Raw genomic sequence first — 13789 nt, 5'->3', positions numbered from 1 at the left:
GAACCTAGATTGAGCAGACAAGTCATGATCTGGTCAAAGTCCCTTTTTTATTAAGGGTTATCAAGCTGTACATGGCCTGCCCCCCAGGCTCTGCTGTGAACTTGGGTAGTGCAGTTCACCACTCTTTCCGCAGTGGACCAGAGCTGGGTGAGGGGCGGGGTAGAGGGTAGGAGCTGAGTCCCAGCATGCAACGCCGCAGCTCAAAGCCCCGACAAAGCCTCGGCTTCTCCGGACAGTAGGTTGCGGTCCAGAGCTCTCTTGCTGGGATGCAGACGTCAAGGTCACACTCCCTCCCTGTCCGTCCCATGTGATGGGGGTATATAAGCAGCAATGGGGGCCCAGGAAGGTGTGTCTCCCCTGGACCCACTCTAAAAGTTGGAGAGGGCAGCAAAGAATTTCCATCCTGATCCTGCAATTTAGAAATCTTCTTTCTTAGTGTCAAAAGATGGTGTGAGGGAGCTGGGCGCAATGCCTCCACCGGAACACAAAGCAAAAGCCAAACAAAAGGAGCAAGCGAACAAAAGGGGGGCAAGAAGCACACACATGCCAGTGATGTGCAGGACATGGGAACGAAGAGCTGGCTGCAGCACTGGATGAGAACTGGGGGTGAGGTAAGAGCCACAGCCTGAGCTGCTCATCTGTCCCGGGTGGAGGGGGCAGGCCTGACCTCCCCACTCCACAGTTGGCACAGGTTCTCCCTGCTTGGCAGCTTCTCTCATGGGCAGCCCTCTGGAGACTTGCAGGGGCAGATGCGAAGGTGGCAGTACTGGGGCTGGGATGGGGGCCAGTTTCTAGCACCACACTCTGAGCCAAGGGAGTCCTGGGGATGAGGCTGAAGTTTTGTGCACCCCGGGTTCCTAGGCCCCAAATTCTTCTCCTGGGGTTGTCTCAAGCCCATTGTTGGCACCTCCCGAGGCCAGGCACAGACACACAAACACCACACACGTGGAGCCAGGCAGCACTCCGAGGAGCCTTCCATGGCAGGCAGATGGGATGGCAGGGCAGCAGTAGCCTCCATCCTGGGGTATGAGGACATTCCTCAGTCTTGTCTATACCTGCGGAGAGAAGCATGTTGGTAGTAGTGTTAGTCTTCAGCTCTCTGCTTGCCCCACAAGAGCCTAGAGGCAAAGGAAAAGGAAAGCTTGATTTCTAGGAAGTACCTGGAGGAAAACCAAACCTTACACTTCAGAGCAGTTGAGGGAAGGAAAGGTAGAGTGTTTAGAAGGGACAGTGCAGGACCTCTGCATGGGCTGAAGTCATCTTCCTTCACACTGGAAGCTATTACCCCACCTGCAAGTTTTTACTTCTGGCAGTTACTGAATCCCAGAGCCCTTACCTTGTGCACCTGAGGGGGCAGTTCATCCTCCGAGCCCTCCTCAGGCACAGGCTCAGGATGCCTTGATGCTGGCTGCCCGTCTTCAGCCCATCCTCCAAGGGGCAACCGAGAGAAGTGAGAGGGTACCCGGGGCACTGTGCCAGGATCTAGACAGCACAAGAATGAAGAGTGAAGACTGCTCAGAGAGGGTCAGTGACCTTGGGCTCCATCCCTTTGATCTCTTTCCTCTCCTAAAGAACTAGCCTTTCCCACAGCCTGTCTCTTTTGGACCATAGGTGGACACCTGTGATGCCTCCATAGCGCCTCTGGAAACCTCCATGCAGGGCGGTAGTCTCAGGTGCTCCAGGTCGGGGTACAGCACAAGGATAGCTGGCAGAGCGGGGGATAGGTTGGGAGGACCGGTTGCCTTCTCCGCCCTCTTCAGGGGCACTCTCCCCACTCTCATCACTCTCCCGGCGGTGCCACACATGCCGCTCGGGTTCAGCTTGGGTCTGCTGCTTGTGGAGCTAGAGAAATGAGGGCTTATTAATGGGGAGTGGAGGATATCTGTCTCAAAAGTTACCCCCACAGTGGTATCAGCCAGTTCCTACATCACCTCTTACCTAGAATCCCTGACCCAGAGCACTTACTGTATTAACAGTATACAAGAAATGTCTGGGGCTGGTGAGATAGCTCAGTGGACTAAGCTCCTGCTTAGGCAAATGCAGGGACCAGGGTTTGATCCCTGGTACCACGTGCCACGCCAGCCCTGACCCCAGGCACTCTGAGCTAGCCACTGAGACTGGACATGGTGGTGTGTGCCTGTAATCCCAGCACTGGGGAGGCTGAAAACAGGAGGACCACCATGAGTCTGGGCTGTGTAGTGAGACCCTATACCAAATACATAAATTAAAAAAAAAAAAAGACGTCTGATGTTCTATTGTTACCTTCTCAGCAGACTCCTGGAAGGAGCCTGTGTACAGGTATAAAGGCCCTCAATTTCCCTATTCATTTGACTCAAGAACAAAATGACCACCAGAGTTTAAGTGCCAGGCACTTTTAATGACAGGGGAACATCACAGTGAGCAAAATGGACAAAAACACTATCACTTGTGGGGGCTTATGCACTGCTGGTGGTGACTGGGAAGAACGCTAGCTAATGAAAAATTTAATAGAAAGAAGCTGGACAGTGCATGCCTGTAATCCTAGCACTTGGGAGGCTGAGGCAGGAGGATCACTGCAAGTTTAAGACCAACCTGGATTACAAAGTGAGCTTAAGCCCAGCTTGAACTACATAGTGAGACCTTGTCTCAAAAAGACAAAAGAAAAAAAGAAAGAAAGAAAGACAGGCTGGGCATGGATGTGCACACCTGTAACCCCACAATGTGAGAGGCTGAGGCAAGAGGACTGCAAGTTCAAATCCAGTCTGGACAACTTATCAACTCAGTGAAACCCTGTATCAAAATAAAATTTAATGGGGCTGGGGAGATGGCTCAATGGAATAAGCACTTCTCTGGCAAGTGCAAGGGCCTGAGTTCAATCCCTGGTTCCGCCAAAAAAAAAAAAAAAAAAAATTTAAAAAGGTAAGGGGGAATGCTGGGGATGCAACTCAGTGCAAAGGCCCTGGGTTCAATCTCTAGTACAAGGCAGAGAGGGAGAAAGGGAAGAAAAAGGAGGAGGAAGAGGAGGAGAAGGAGGAGGAGGAGGAGGAGGAGACGAAAAGAAGAGGAGAAGGAAGAGAAGGGAAGGAGGGAGGGAAGGTACAGGTGGTGTCAAATGCTGTGGGTGAAACAACAGGAAGGTTCAGAGGGTGGGCAAGGGAGACTTCCTGAGTACACTCAGGAAATCTCAGAGGTAACAGTACGGGAGAAGGAGGAGAAAGACAGGAAGACTATCTCAGAGAGTGGACTCTAGTCAGGGGAATGGAAAACACAAAGGCCTTTGATGAAAGTATATTTGGTAAAGGTTCCTAAAAGGGTATATGAGAAAGGAGATCACAGAGCAGGTTATAAAAAGAGAGATTGGAATCCATGTATTCTTCACATCTAAAACCCTTGAGTCCATCTTTCAGCTGCCCACTCACCTGGTGCATATAGAGGGCATGCAGGCTCATCTCGGTGGATGCATATTCTGACAGCACCAGGCTCTGCAGCTGTCCTTCCCATACACTGCTCCCAGAGCTGGCTGTCCTGGCATCTACCCTGTTCCTCCAAGCACAGACAAGAGAGCAGTTGTCAATACTTTTTTTTTAAGTCTTCTTGAGACAGGGTCTCACTATGCAGTTCAGGCTGGCTTTGAGCTTACTCTGTAGCCCAGGCTCATCTTGAACTTGCAAGGATCCTTCCTGCCTTAGCCTCCTAAGTGCTGGCAGTACAGGTGTGCACCACCATGCCTGGCTTGTCAACAGTTTTGAAACCTATACAATGTTGCTGGGGTCTGCTACTGTGCCCTCCCATCTTGGCCCACCTCTACTCACCCAGAGCCTGTCATGGTGCTGGGCACACGGCCCATGGGAGCCTGCCCAGGCTGCAGAGGGGAGAAGGAGCGCAGGGCAGAGGCAACTTCAGCCCTGTGCCTGGAGCCCTGCAGGTCTCTGGGCAGTGGGGGACCCCGGCAGGATGAGCCAGCTACCACATTTGCAATTAGGCTCAGGGGCTATGAGAGAAAGGGGTAGACAGAATTCTCAGGGCAGAGGAAAGGCCTCTGGTCCCTTAGTATTCTGTTCTTCAGGACCCGGTGCATAGATTGAGCAGACTGGCTGTCTTGACACCCTCCCTTGTCCCTCCAAACTTTCCACCCCATGCCCTGTACTCAGCTTCCCACTCCTGCCCATCTGTTTCAATTCCCAAGAACATACCTCAGTCTCAGATTGTAAGGACTGGATGGATGTGAAGAGGGCGTTTTCGGGGAGTAGACCCCCTTGGGCAAGGCCAGCAGCTGCTCCATCCCGCTGAACCTGCTCCTTCAGAAAACCTAGGAAAGCTGTGCTCTCACGAGGTGGTTGCCAGCCAGGGTTGGTGATGGCAAAGTGCATGAGTGATAGTTCCGTCTTCCCATCCTCAGCTTGCTGGTACACTGAGGCCTCTGTCTGCCCACCCGACAGCCACTGTACAAGCAAAACACAGTAAAATTTCTTCCAGGAATCTTGTCTGCTAGAGGGGAGGCATTGCCCTGGAGCACAAGGACTGCAATGTGACATATTGTCCAGTGCCCCCAACCCCCACCCCAGGAGTGCCATGTGTGGGCCACTTGTTTGTACTGTGCCTTTCTTTTAAGGGAACTTGGCCAAAAGTGCAAATTAGGGACAAAATGTAGCCCAGGCTCAAAACAGGGCGCCCAGAAGAGACAGGGGTGCCTTTTTATGACTTGTTCAACCACAAGGAATAGATTTCTGCAGTTTGCTCAAAGACACCGGTGCGAGCATCATCCCTAGCCACCTTCCTCTCTCCAGTCCCAGTACCTGGGGATGACCATGCTGGCGAACATCCATCTGAGCAAAGGAGCAGGTATCGCCCACACCAACGACCTCCACAGTGAAGTTGCGGAAGAAGTCTATGATCTCTAGGGCCCGTGGACGAAGGCAAAAAATGAGGATGAGGGGTGTGACAATAGGGCTCAGTAACTCTTCCAAGATAAATACCTGAAAGAGAGCAGACCAAGGTCATAAGCAAGCACGAGGGAGCTTAGCCACGACCACAGAGCTACCAGCCAGTCTCTAGCAGGCCCTAACTCCAACTCCACTCACTGCCTTGTACTGGAAGAGCTGGGCAAACTCGTCCCGGGTCTGCGAGCGGTGGGCATTACCCTGCCAGTGGTCAGGCATGTAGTGGATGTGAGCGAGGATCACGCGGAGCAGCTGCTCAGGGCAGAACACCATGTGCTGGTCCGGGATGAAAGACCTAATAGGATCAGAGTCGTGGTGACATGGAAGCCCTCCTTGCCCTGCTGGTCCACCTGCTCCCCCCTGCTCCCCTAGCCTACCTGCACACAGTCACGGTGACCCCCAGGAGTGTGACGGTGGTGAGGACATGCTCCACAGCCAATACATCTTCATCATAGATGGTGAGGGCAATAAGCACAGCCAAGATGGAGCCAGCGAAGAAGGCACCATTCTTGGCCAGCAGTGTCAGCAGAGGTGACAAGAAGCAATTCATATATTTGGAGGCAGGCTTATAGCCACGGTTGAGGCGGGACTGCAGCTCGTGCTCCAGCTCATTGAAGTGGCGGAGGTAGCAGCGGCCATACAGTGACCAGCAGCGCGCTCCCAGGGCCCCTGGCTCCCGCTTGAGCACCTCAGCATAGCTGAAGAAGGCATAGAGGATCTGCCAGATGAGGATGAGGGGGCACAGCAGGAAGTTGGCAATGCCAATCCAGAGGATGCGGTTGCTGAGGCGCTGAGCCAGCTCTAACCGTTGCCCACCACGTTTGTACTCAGCTTTGAGGCTCCATTCATTGAGAAACAGAGAGCCGGGTCCCCAGAAGAGGATCAGCTCAAAGTTGTACTTGAGGCCACGGGTGAAGAAGACGACCTCCCCAAGGCCAGGCAAGCGGAAGCGCAGAGGCAGGAGGGACTTGTTCACTAGTGCCACCATGTAGTTCTGGAAGCGGAGGATGCGATGGTAGATGTCCAGCTCCGTCAGCTCGCGCTTGTGGATGCAGATCTGGTGCTCTTTCTGGGTTTGCACAATCCGGGCCTGCACTTCCTGCCATGTACAGTATGGAAGTGCAGACTGCAGAATTGGGGGTAGGGAGAGGAGAGCTCTAGTTATTACCTGACCCCTAGCCTGCACAGAGGACAGGCTCAGGGGTTACATGCTTAGGTCAGTGCAGCCTTTCAGCAGTTGCTCCCTGACCTCTTACTAGTCTGGATCTCAAATGTTCCCCCAAAAGACCCAAGAGGCTTGGTCACCAGCTGGTAGTGCTCCAGGAAGGTGTGATATGCTTAAGAAGTAGGCCTTGCCATTAAGAATGATAAGCTTGAGACACTGCTAGCTAAATGGATGCACCTTGAGACTATACTTTTAAGAGAAATAAATTGGAAACAAAATGTGTAAACACTGCATGGTTTCTATGGTATGAGGAACTGGAAGTGCAAATGAGGGCCAAAGTATGTAATACATATTGGGAAATGCGAAGAAAATGTGCAAATGAGAAGGGGAACAAGGATGGGGTGAAGTGGGAAACAAGGAAGGGACAAGGAGGAAAAAAAGAACAGAAAGAAAAAGTTTTTCTAAATACAAAGCTTTTGTTATACGTAGAGAAAGGGGTTAAAAAAGCGAAGGGAATGGGAAAAAAGAATCAAAATATATCATGTACAGGTACAACTTCCCTATGATGTCATCATTATGTATAGATGAAATACACAAATAAATTTTTTTTAAATGGAAAAAAAATATCTGAGACATGTTTTTAAAGGGCATATTGGGACTGGGAACACTGGCCTGTTCCTGCCTTTCTCTATTTCTTGGCTGCCATGAGATGATAAGATCCTCTGCTGCATGCGTCTGCCGCCATGTACTGTCTCACTGAAGGCCTCAAAGCAAATGGGACAACCAACCATGGAGTGAAACCTCTAAAACTATAAGCCAAAATAGACCTTTTCTCTTTACAAGCTGATTGTCTTTGAGATTTTGTGACAGTGGTGGAATGGTGACTAGCACACTGCTGATGACGGAAATCAACAGGTGATGCCCAGAAATACATCTTATCCCTCCCTGAATCTTTTCAGGCCTAAAATTTCTTAAGGCATGGTGCTAACAGTCCTCTTCCATCTTACCATCGGGATGCGCAGAGCATGCAGGTAGAAGGAGTGGATCTCCCAATAGCAGCAAATGTTGTAGATGAATTTGATAAGCCGGTGGATCCAGAAGACAGCAGCAATGAACAGAATGGTGATGAGTGAGCCATTTTCCTGAATCCTGGTGGGAGGCAAAAAAAAAAAAAAAAAAAAAAGGATATGGGGTAACCTTTTATTAAGGAAAGGCTCTTCAAGATGAGCTGCTATTCCAAAGGATTCCTCTAGGTTGAGCCTGAGTCTGTGTTCTGAGGTATGAATTACTGCCTCATGCTCCAGTGCTTACCCTGTTAGCAAAACTAGACTCCAGTGCCCTTTGACCTATAGCCTTACCTGGCACTACAGACTTGGGCAGGCAAAAAGGCATCTGGCAGAGTGACCTTGACAGGTTCAGTAGGATGCAGACTGTGGTTCACCATCTTGTTGGCAAATAGGATGTCATAGTCCACACAGCTAACCAGGAAGGTGGTGAAGGCAACCACAAAGAGGAACTGCCTAGGGAGTTAGGAAGAAGTGGTACGGTCGGAGAGTCAGAGAGGCACCAGTGAAATAAAATGGGACAAGAGAATAACCTGGAAGCAGCTAAGTAAGATGGGAAATTAAAAAGAAAAAAAGATGGGCCATCAAAGGGGATAAAGAAATCTTAAAAAGCCTTTTCTGTTGCTCAGCCTCAAAGAATCTTTTCAGGCCCAAATTAGCTCCTAGTTTTTGCTCTTAGCTTCAAACACTACATCATCAGCTTGTTTTTGTCATTTCATGGTAATCTGCCACTCCATCACTCCTTCTGGATATAAGTTAGAAGTTTCATGATTGTGGGCTCTGGTCTTTCCTTTTTGATCCTTTTGAGAGTATAGTCAGAAGTTCTTTCAGATAGGAACTCTTCTCATTGAGGGAGGGCTTCCCAATTCCTTTTCCTTTGGCAACACCATAAGACTGCTTTCTAGAAGGCTGCAGTCCAGCAACAACTTCAGGTGCGCCCTAAGCAGCATAGAGGTCCTCAAGAAAAGCGCTGCCATCCTGTGAGTGCCCAACTGGACCATATACATCCCACTGAAACTCTAACAAAATGATTGACACACTTTCAAGTTCTCTTCGGGGAACAATCTAGAAAGCTCTTCTGGCCAGCCAGATAGCTCAGCGGATTAAAGTGCCTGCTTAGGGCAGACACAGGGACTGGGGTTTGATCCCCAGTGTGCCTGTGCTGGCCCCATCCCCAGCATGCACTGAGAGATGGAGACTGGGCGTGGTGGCACATGCCTGTAATCCCAGTGCTTGGGAGGCTGAAAATAAGAGGATCACTATGAGTCCAATCTGTATAGTGAGACTGCAGACCCTGTACTAAACACATTAAAAAAAAAAATTAAAAACTTTTAAAAAAATTAGAAAGCTCTTTTGTAAGAGGTGAGGCTGTATGTTTTGGTGCTACACAGGTCAAGAACTATAGAGGTTTTGTAGCGTTTTGAGCCTTTGCCTGAGTGTTATGGCCAGTGGAGCCAGATACTGGCACATGAAGAAAGACTGAGATGTATTCCCTTACCATGTCATCTGTCCCTTCCCTTTCACATACTTACATGAGCTCAAAGATCTCCCCAATGAGCATACATGTGAAGCCATTCTTCTGGTGTAGGTTATAAACGTGTAAATGTTAAGAAAAAGTGGTCAGTAACGAGCAACTGAGAACACAGACTTTTTTTTGGTACCAGGAATCAAACTCAGGACCTTGGGTTTACGAGGCAGGCATTTGTGCCATGAGCTATGTCCCAAGTGAGAAAAGATCTTGATTTGATGTTACCCACCCAAACTTAGGTCCTGGCTTTGTGACTCTCTAGAATATAATTTTAAACAAGTTACTTAACCTCTCTAAGTTTATGTCCACAGTGGGAAATTAGGGATAGTAATACCTATCTTATTATAGGATTACTAGATTCAAGAAAATCCAGGCAGGGTACTGGACACAGAGCTGACAAAGAATGAGTCAAAAGACATTAACTATTACCATGATTAAAATCCCATCAGAGAGGAGGATCACCCTGAGAAAGCCTGCTTATAAATCAACACCACAAAAGGCATACAGGTACAGAGATCTCAGTAAGTATAAGGTATCATTATTTTTAATGATCATTATTTTGCTATCCTCTTTCAGCCTCAGGATGTCATTTCCCCTTCCTGGGATTAGAGTTCAACCTACCCCAATTTCCCTTCAGGGACCTGACTCAGAGAAGGGCTAAAGGTCTCAGAGCTCCACCACAGAAATGCCAAGGATATTCGAGAGAAGAAGAGATCGAGGTTTTCAATATGGTGCCAAGGTGCTGAGGGCAGAGAAGAGAAATGTCAGCGCCCTGAAGGAACAAGAGCCCCTCACTCCTTCAATTCTCCCCATACCCCAGCAACTCACACTTGCTCCCCTCAGCCACGTGCACCAATAAGTCCTCCTCCCCAGGGGGTGAATCACTATAGGAGGCCTCTAGGCGCTGGTATTCGGTGTCAAACTGAGCCATCACCGCAGCCCCCTGTCCACCTTGTCCACCTGCCAGTGTGAGGAGGAAAAGATCCTGGTTCAGAATCAGGTGTTGCTCACCTGCTGCTCTGCCTAGTAGAGCAGGGGTGAGAAAAAATTCTTGGGCTTGTTTTCACCACCAGCCTCCTTGGCTGAGAGTTATTAGCCAAGGAGAGGAGTAAGCTTGGAGCTTAGGGGACCCTTAACTATGATCAGTCACTCCCAGAACCTCACTGGGTGTCCACTGGTACCTTGCTAGCCTGCAGCCAGAATCTGCCCCTTTGGTGTGTGGGGGGGCTTTTTCATGTTCTACTTAGTAGGAGGAAACTTCCCTCCCCCTTCCCCTCCTGGATATATTGGCTTCCCCAGAGACTAGCAGTTTGAAAGGATTTTGTAAACAAAGATTTAAGACAAGCACATGGCCCTACCAGCTCCATGGACAGTGTCTGCTCCACTCCAGCCCTCGATGCCCTGGCTTGACAGCTGCTGGAGGAGAAGGTGTCAGGCCCCAGAGAGCCATGAGTAGGGACAGAATCCCAACCCTCCCACTCACCCAAGTACCACAAGGGGGAGAGCAGGGAGGCCACAGTGAAGAAGAAGCACCTTCCAGCCTAGGTCTGTGAGACCTCTCCTCTGGCTGTACTATACAGGGTCACCCACCTGCATCTAAGATACCAGGGAGGATATGTACTGATCCTGTGAAGACTGAGGCAGTACAGGCTGGAGAATGGGTGGCCCCTCTGGACTGTCTCCATTGCCCCACTCCAGTTTCAGAAATTAGACATGCCTTTTAGGGTCCACAAAACCCCAAGGTGCATTTTGCTAAGATCTTTCTGGTCCACCTCTCCTGTTTTGTTTTGTTTTTTCCACCAAAGACCCAGCAGACAGTCTGCATAGGATATTCCAAATCAATGCAGACCTAGATCCTTGGGTCAATCTGTTGGTTTCCTGCATCCCTGGAGCGAGGCAGGGTCAAGATGGTACTCACCCAGACAGCACAGGCCCTGAGGACCGTGGGTCTTGGCCTCATATGAGCCCAACGGGATTTGCTGGGTGACAGCCCTGTCTCTCAGGGAATTCACCACTCACCGGGTCAGGACAGACCCAGGGCCCAGGGATCCCTAGCAGGCAGGGCCTGGCTTATGGGTTCCTGCGGATGTTGAAGAGGTCGATATCCCCGTTGGCTGGATTTGCTTCTCCACACCCAGCCGCCAGCCCAAGTTCAGGGAGCCCTAGGGTCGCCCGGCCCCGAGCCTAGTAGGGTTTGGCTCCCAACAGCGGGTCTACCTCGTGCGCGGTCCCGCCGCTCATGCGCGCCCCCTCCCGCGCGCGCCCGCTATCAAAACATTCCGGCCGCGCGCCCCCGCCCCGCCCGAGGCGCCCCCTTCCCCAGCTACTCGCCACCAGCTCACTTGGTGTCCGTGGGCACCCTGGCCAGGTTCGGCCTGGGCCCGGGCTTTCAATACTCAGTCTCGCGTGTCACCTCAGAAACCGCGACCCTGGCGATTCCACACTCGATCTCTTCGGCTCGGCTCGGCTCGGCCCGAACTGAAGCGCTAGGCCCGGCGACTGCCACTCACTGTCACCCTCAGCTAGTCTGACCTATGAACATGGTGGGTGGAGACACAATAGCCAATTCTCCGGCGCAGGAGGAGGGACAAAAAGCTTGGGGCGGGGCTTGGAGGTCAGAAGACCAATCACATACTCGAGGTGGGGCGGGGCTCGGGTGAAGGCGACGCTGTTTGTCCTCTTCGCGACCCCGTAGTGCCTGGATTGTTGTGGTGTTGCAGAAATCTGACTTTCGAATAAGGCTTGCGCGCCTATCTGGCTCCGGGGAAGCTTGTTGCAGTTTCTGAGGGCAGGGGAGAGTCTGCGATTCAGTCGTTGCCGGACCTTATCTCTCGGGTAATGAAGGTCTGATAGATAGCATCAGTGATTAACTGAGTGAATCAACTCTGTGGGACTCGATTTGGAGCTGGTGCTCCCCATTACCATTATCCTTTTGGGGTCTGAGACCAGGGGTTTAAGAAAATGGAACGGGGTTACGTATTTACCGCGGAGCTGACTCCTAATGGCAGGCTGAGGGCCAACGGGTTTTGTAGGTTGGGGAAAACTAAAGCAGGCTGGCGGGAGACGTGACAGTAGCTCTTCGCTCTGGTAGTCGCTGTTTCTAACTCCCGTTCTAACTCCAGGAGCTGCTTCTAAGTAATCCCGGTTCAGACATGTCGCCGGCTCCAGCTGCCCCACCAGTTCCTGCAACGCTCTCCGTGTTTGACCTCACCGAGGATGCACCAGTCCTTCGGGGCTTGAGCCTGGTGAGCCAGGCCCCCAGGGAGGCTCAGGCCCGGGCTCTGCCTGCTTCCTGTCCAGGTATCGGAGATGATTTGGGGTGGATCCATGAGCAGCAGGCTCACTGGAGCGTATTGACACAGGGTAAAAACTGATCTCAGTGGATGGCCTTCAAATAATATAGGGGAAAAAATTAAACTCCGGAAAGTTACCTGGAATGAGTTCGTGTTCTCTAAAACCGAAGAATGAATTTTAGGAACAAACGGAGGTTTATGAGCAGAATATATTTATTGGGGGAAAGAAAGCGTATGTCAAAGAGAGAAACAGAAGGGGGGCCCGAGCAGGTGGTCCCTGGGAAGCTGTCTCTTTCAGAGACTTTTTTAATAGAGGAACACCATGCAGTAAGGTGGGTCTAAGGTGGTGGAGAACATGGGAACTCGTTTAGGTGGGCATGAGGTGGGACAAAGCTATGGTCAACCAATGGGATTACAAGCACCATTGCTCAGTTAAGATTGATTAAATATAGTACCAAATGAGGAAGCGAGTCACATAACAAGCGGGCATGAACACAGGACAGGGACTCTTCCTGTTAGAGGTTGGGTTAGTGACTTATTTGGGCTGTTTCAAGGTGATTGACACCTGTTTAGAATATCAATCCCTGATGCCCATCCCTAGGGAAGTGCGTAGCTGTATTTGTTTCCTCTTTTGTCTTGAAGTTTGGCCTATATGGGAGTGTCTCCTTGAGGGCCTGACCCTGCCTTACTGCCTATAATGTTTCTATCAAATTCAGCTGCCTACAACAGTATCGCTCCTCCTGGGAACACTCTCACTGGTATTTACCAGCTCAGGAGCCCAATTGTCTTTTTTTTAAAAATTCATTTAATCTCTGAGTCGTCTCCAAACAAGTCTTTGGATATTTAATCAGAAGCAACGTCTCAAAACAAATCAATATCTCACTATGCAGTTCAGGTTGGCCTTGTGCTCACTTTTGTAGCCCCCCCCCCATCTCAAACTCATAGTGATCCTCCTGTCTTAACCTCCAAGTGCTGGGAGTACTGTGCTTCATTCCAGTAACATCACTGCCCTCAAAAACACTTCAGAATTCCTAGATATGTTTCAGATTTAACTGGACTCCAGCAAGTCATTCTCTTTGTTTTTTTAACGTAAGTTTCTATGGCTCTCATATATATATATGAGAGAGAGATGTATAGATATATATATACTATATACACTATATATACTATATATATATATACACACTATATGCACTATATATATAAAACAGAGTCTATAGAATCTCACTACACAGATCAGACTCATAGTGATTCTCCAGTTTTCAGCCTCCCAAGTGCTGGAATTACAGGCACGTGCCACCATGCCCAGTCTCAGTCGCTGTCTCAGCGCACCCTCAGGGGCGGGGACAGCAGGGCACCTCAGGATTGAACCCTGGTCCCTGAGTTTGCCTAAGCAGGTGCTTTAATCAGTTGATCTATCTGACTAGACCTACATGGTCTTCTTAATCATTTATTTATTTAGTTGGTACAGGGACTCACTACGCAGCTTAGACTCATAGTGATCCTCTTGTCTCAGCTTCTCCAGCACTGGGATTACAGACATGTGGTCACCATGCCCAGTTTTGGTGGCCAGCATGGTGTGCCTAGCGTACCCAGCAAGGTCTACAGTACCGGAGATCAAACTTCAGTCCTTGAGCTTGCTAGGCAGGTGCTTATGCTGCTGAGCTATATACCCGGCCCCAGTCATTCTTTTATACTGAATATAAGATAGTTTTGTAACTCTTTACATTTTTGGATACTGCTTTCTTAAATTTCTTTCTAGATTAATTGGAATTGTAAGCTTTAAAATGACATTTAGAAAAAAGAAAAAAAAAAAAAAA

At 49.9% G+C, this 13789-nt stretch overlaps 2 protein-coding genes across 7 annotated transcripts in view; one reads left to right on the top strand and one right to left on the bottom strand.

Annotated features, from left to right (window-relative positions):
- Positions 1-28: 28 nt before the first annotated feature.
- Positions 29-11185, bottom strand: Atg9a (autophagy related 9A). Of its 5 annotated transcripts, none has more exons than XM_023723090.1 (16): positions 11019-11185; positions 10035-10092; positions 9505-9636; positions 9375-9418; positions 8681-8745; positions 7443-7604; positions 7092-7233; positions 5297-6045; positions 5061-5214; positions 4776-4955; positions 4173-4421; positions 3792-3970; positions 3399-3522; positions 1620-1842; positions 1337-1482; positions 29-1055 (listed from the first exon to the last, which is right to left on the bottom strand). In XM_023723090.1, the coding sequence occupies exons 3-16, from the start codon at positions 9605-9607 to the stop codon at positions 1050-1052; spliced, it is 2526 nt and encodes an 841-aa protein (XP_023578858.1). In that variant the 5' UTR covers positions 9608-9636; positions 10035-10092; positions 11019-11185; the 3' UTR covers positions 29-1049. The 5 variants fall into 5 exon arrangements, with proteins under 5 accessions (XP_023578858.1, XP_023578861.1, XP_023578859.1 ...); XM_023723093.1 differs by having other exon boundaries at positions 3399-3516; XM_023723091.1 differs by having other exon boundaries at positions 10035-10089.
- A 163-nt stretch (positions 11186-11348) lies between these two features.
- The window catches only part of Ankzf1 (ankyrin repeat and zinc finger domain containing 1), a 9386-nt gene continuing 6945 nt past the window's right edge, over positions 11349-13789 (top strand). For both annotated transcript variants that reach the window (XM_023722997.1, XM_004638193.2), the window contains exons 1-2: positions 11349-11511; positions 11799-11976. In XM_023722997.1, the coding sequence (XP_023578765.1) occupies positions 11829-11976 (148 nt within the window). In that variant the 5' untranslated portion in view covers positions 11349-11511; positions 11799-11828. The remainder of the gene's footprint in view (positions 11512-11798; positions 11977-13789) is intronic.

Source organism: Octodon degus, unplaced genomic scaffold, assembly GCF_000260255.1.
Source record: "Octodon degus isolate 3935 unplaced genomic scaffold, OctDeg1.0 scaffold00096, whole genome shotgun sequence".
Classification (NCBI taxonomy): domain Eukaryota; kingdom Metazoa; phylum Chordata; class Mammalia; order Rodentia; family Octodontidae; genus Octodon; species Octodon degus.
Note: the sequence above shows the minus strand (reverse complement) of the source record. Positions and strands in the feature narration are given on the sequence as shown.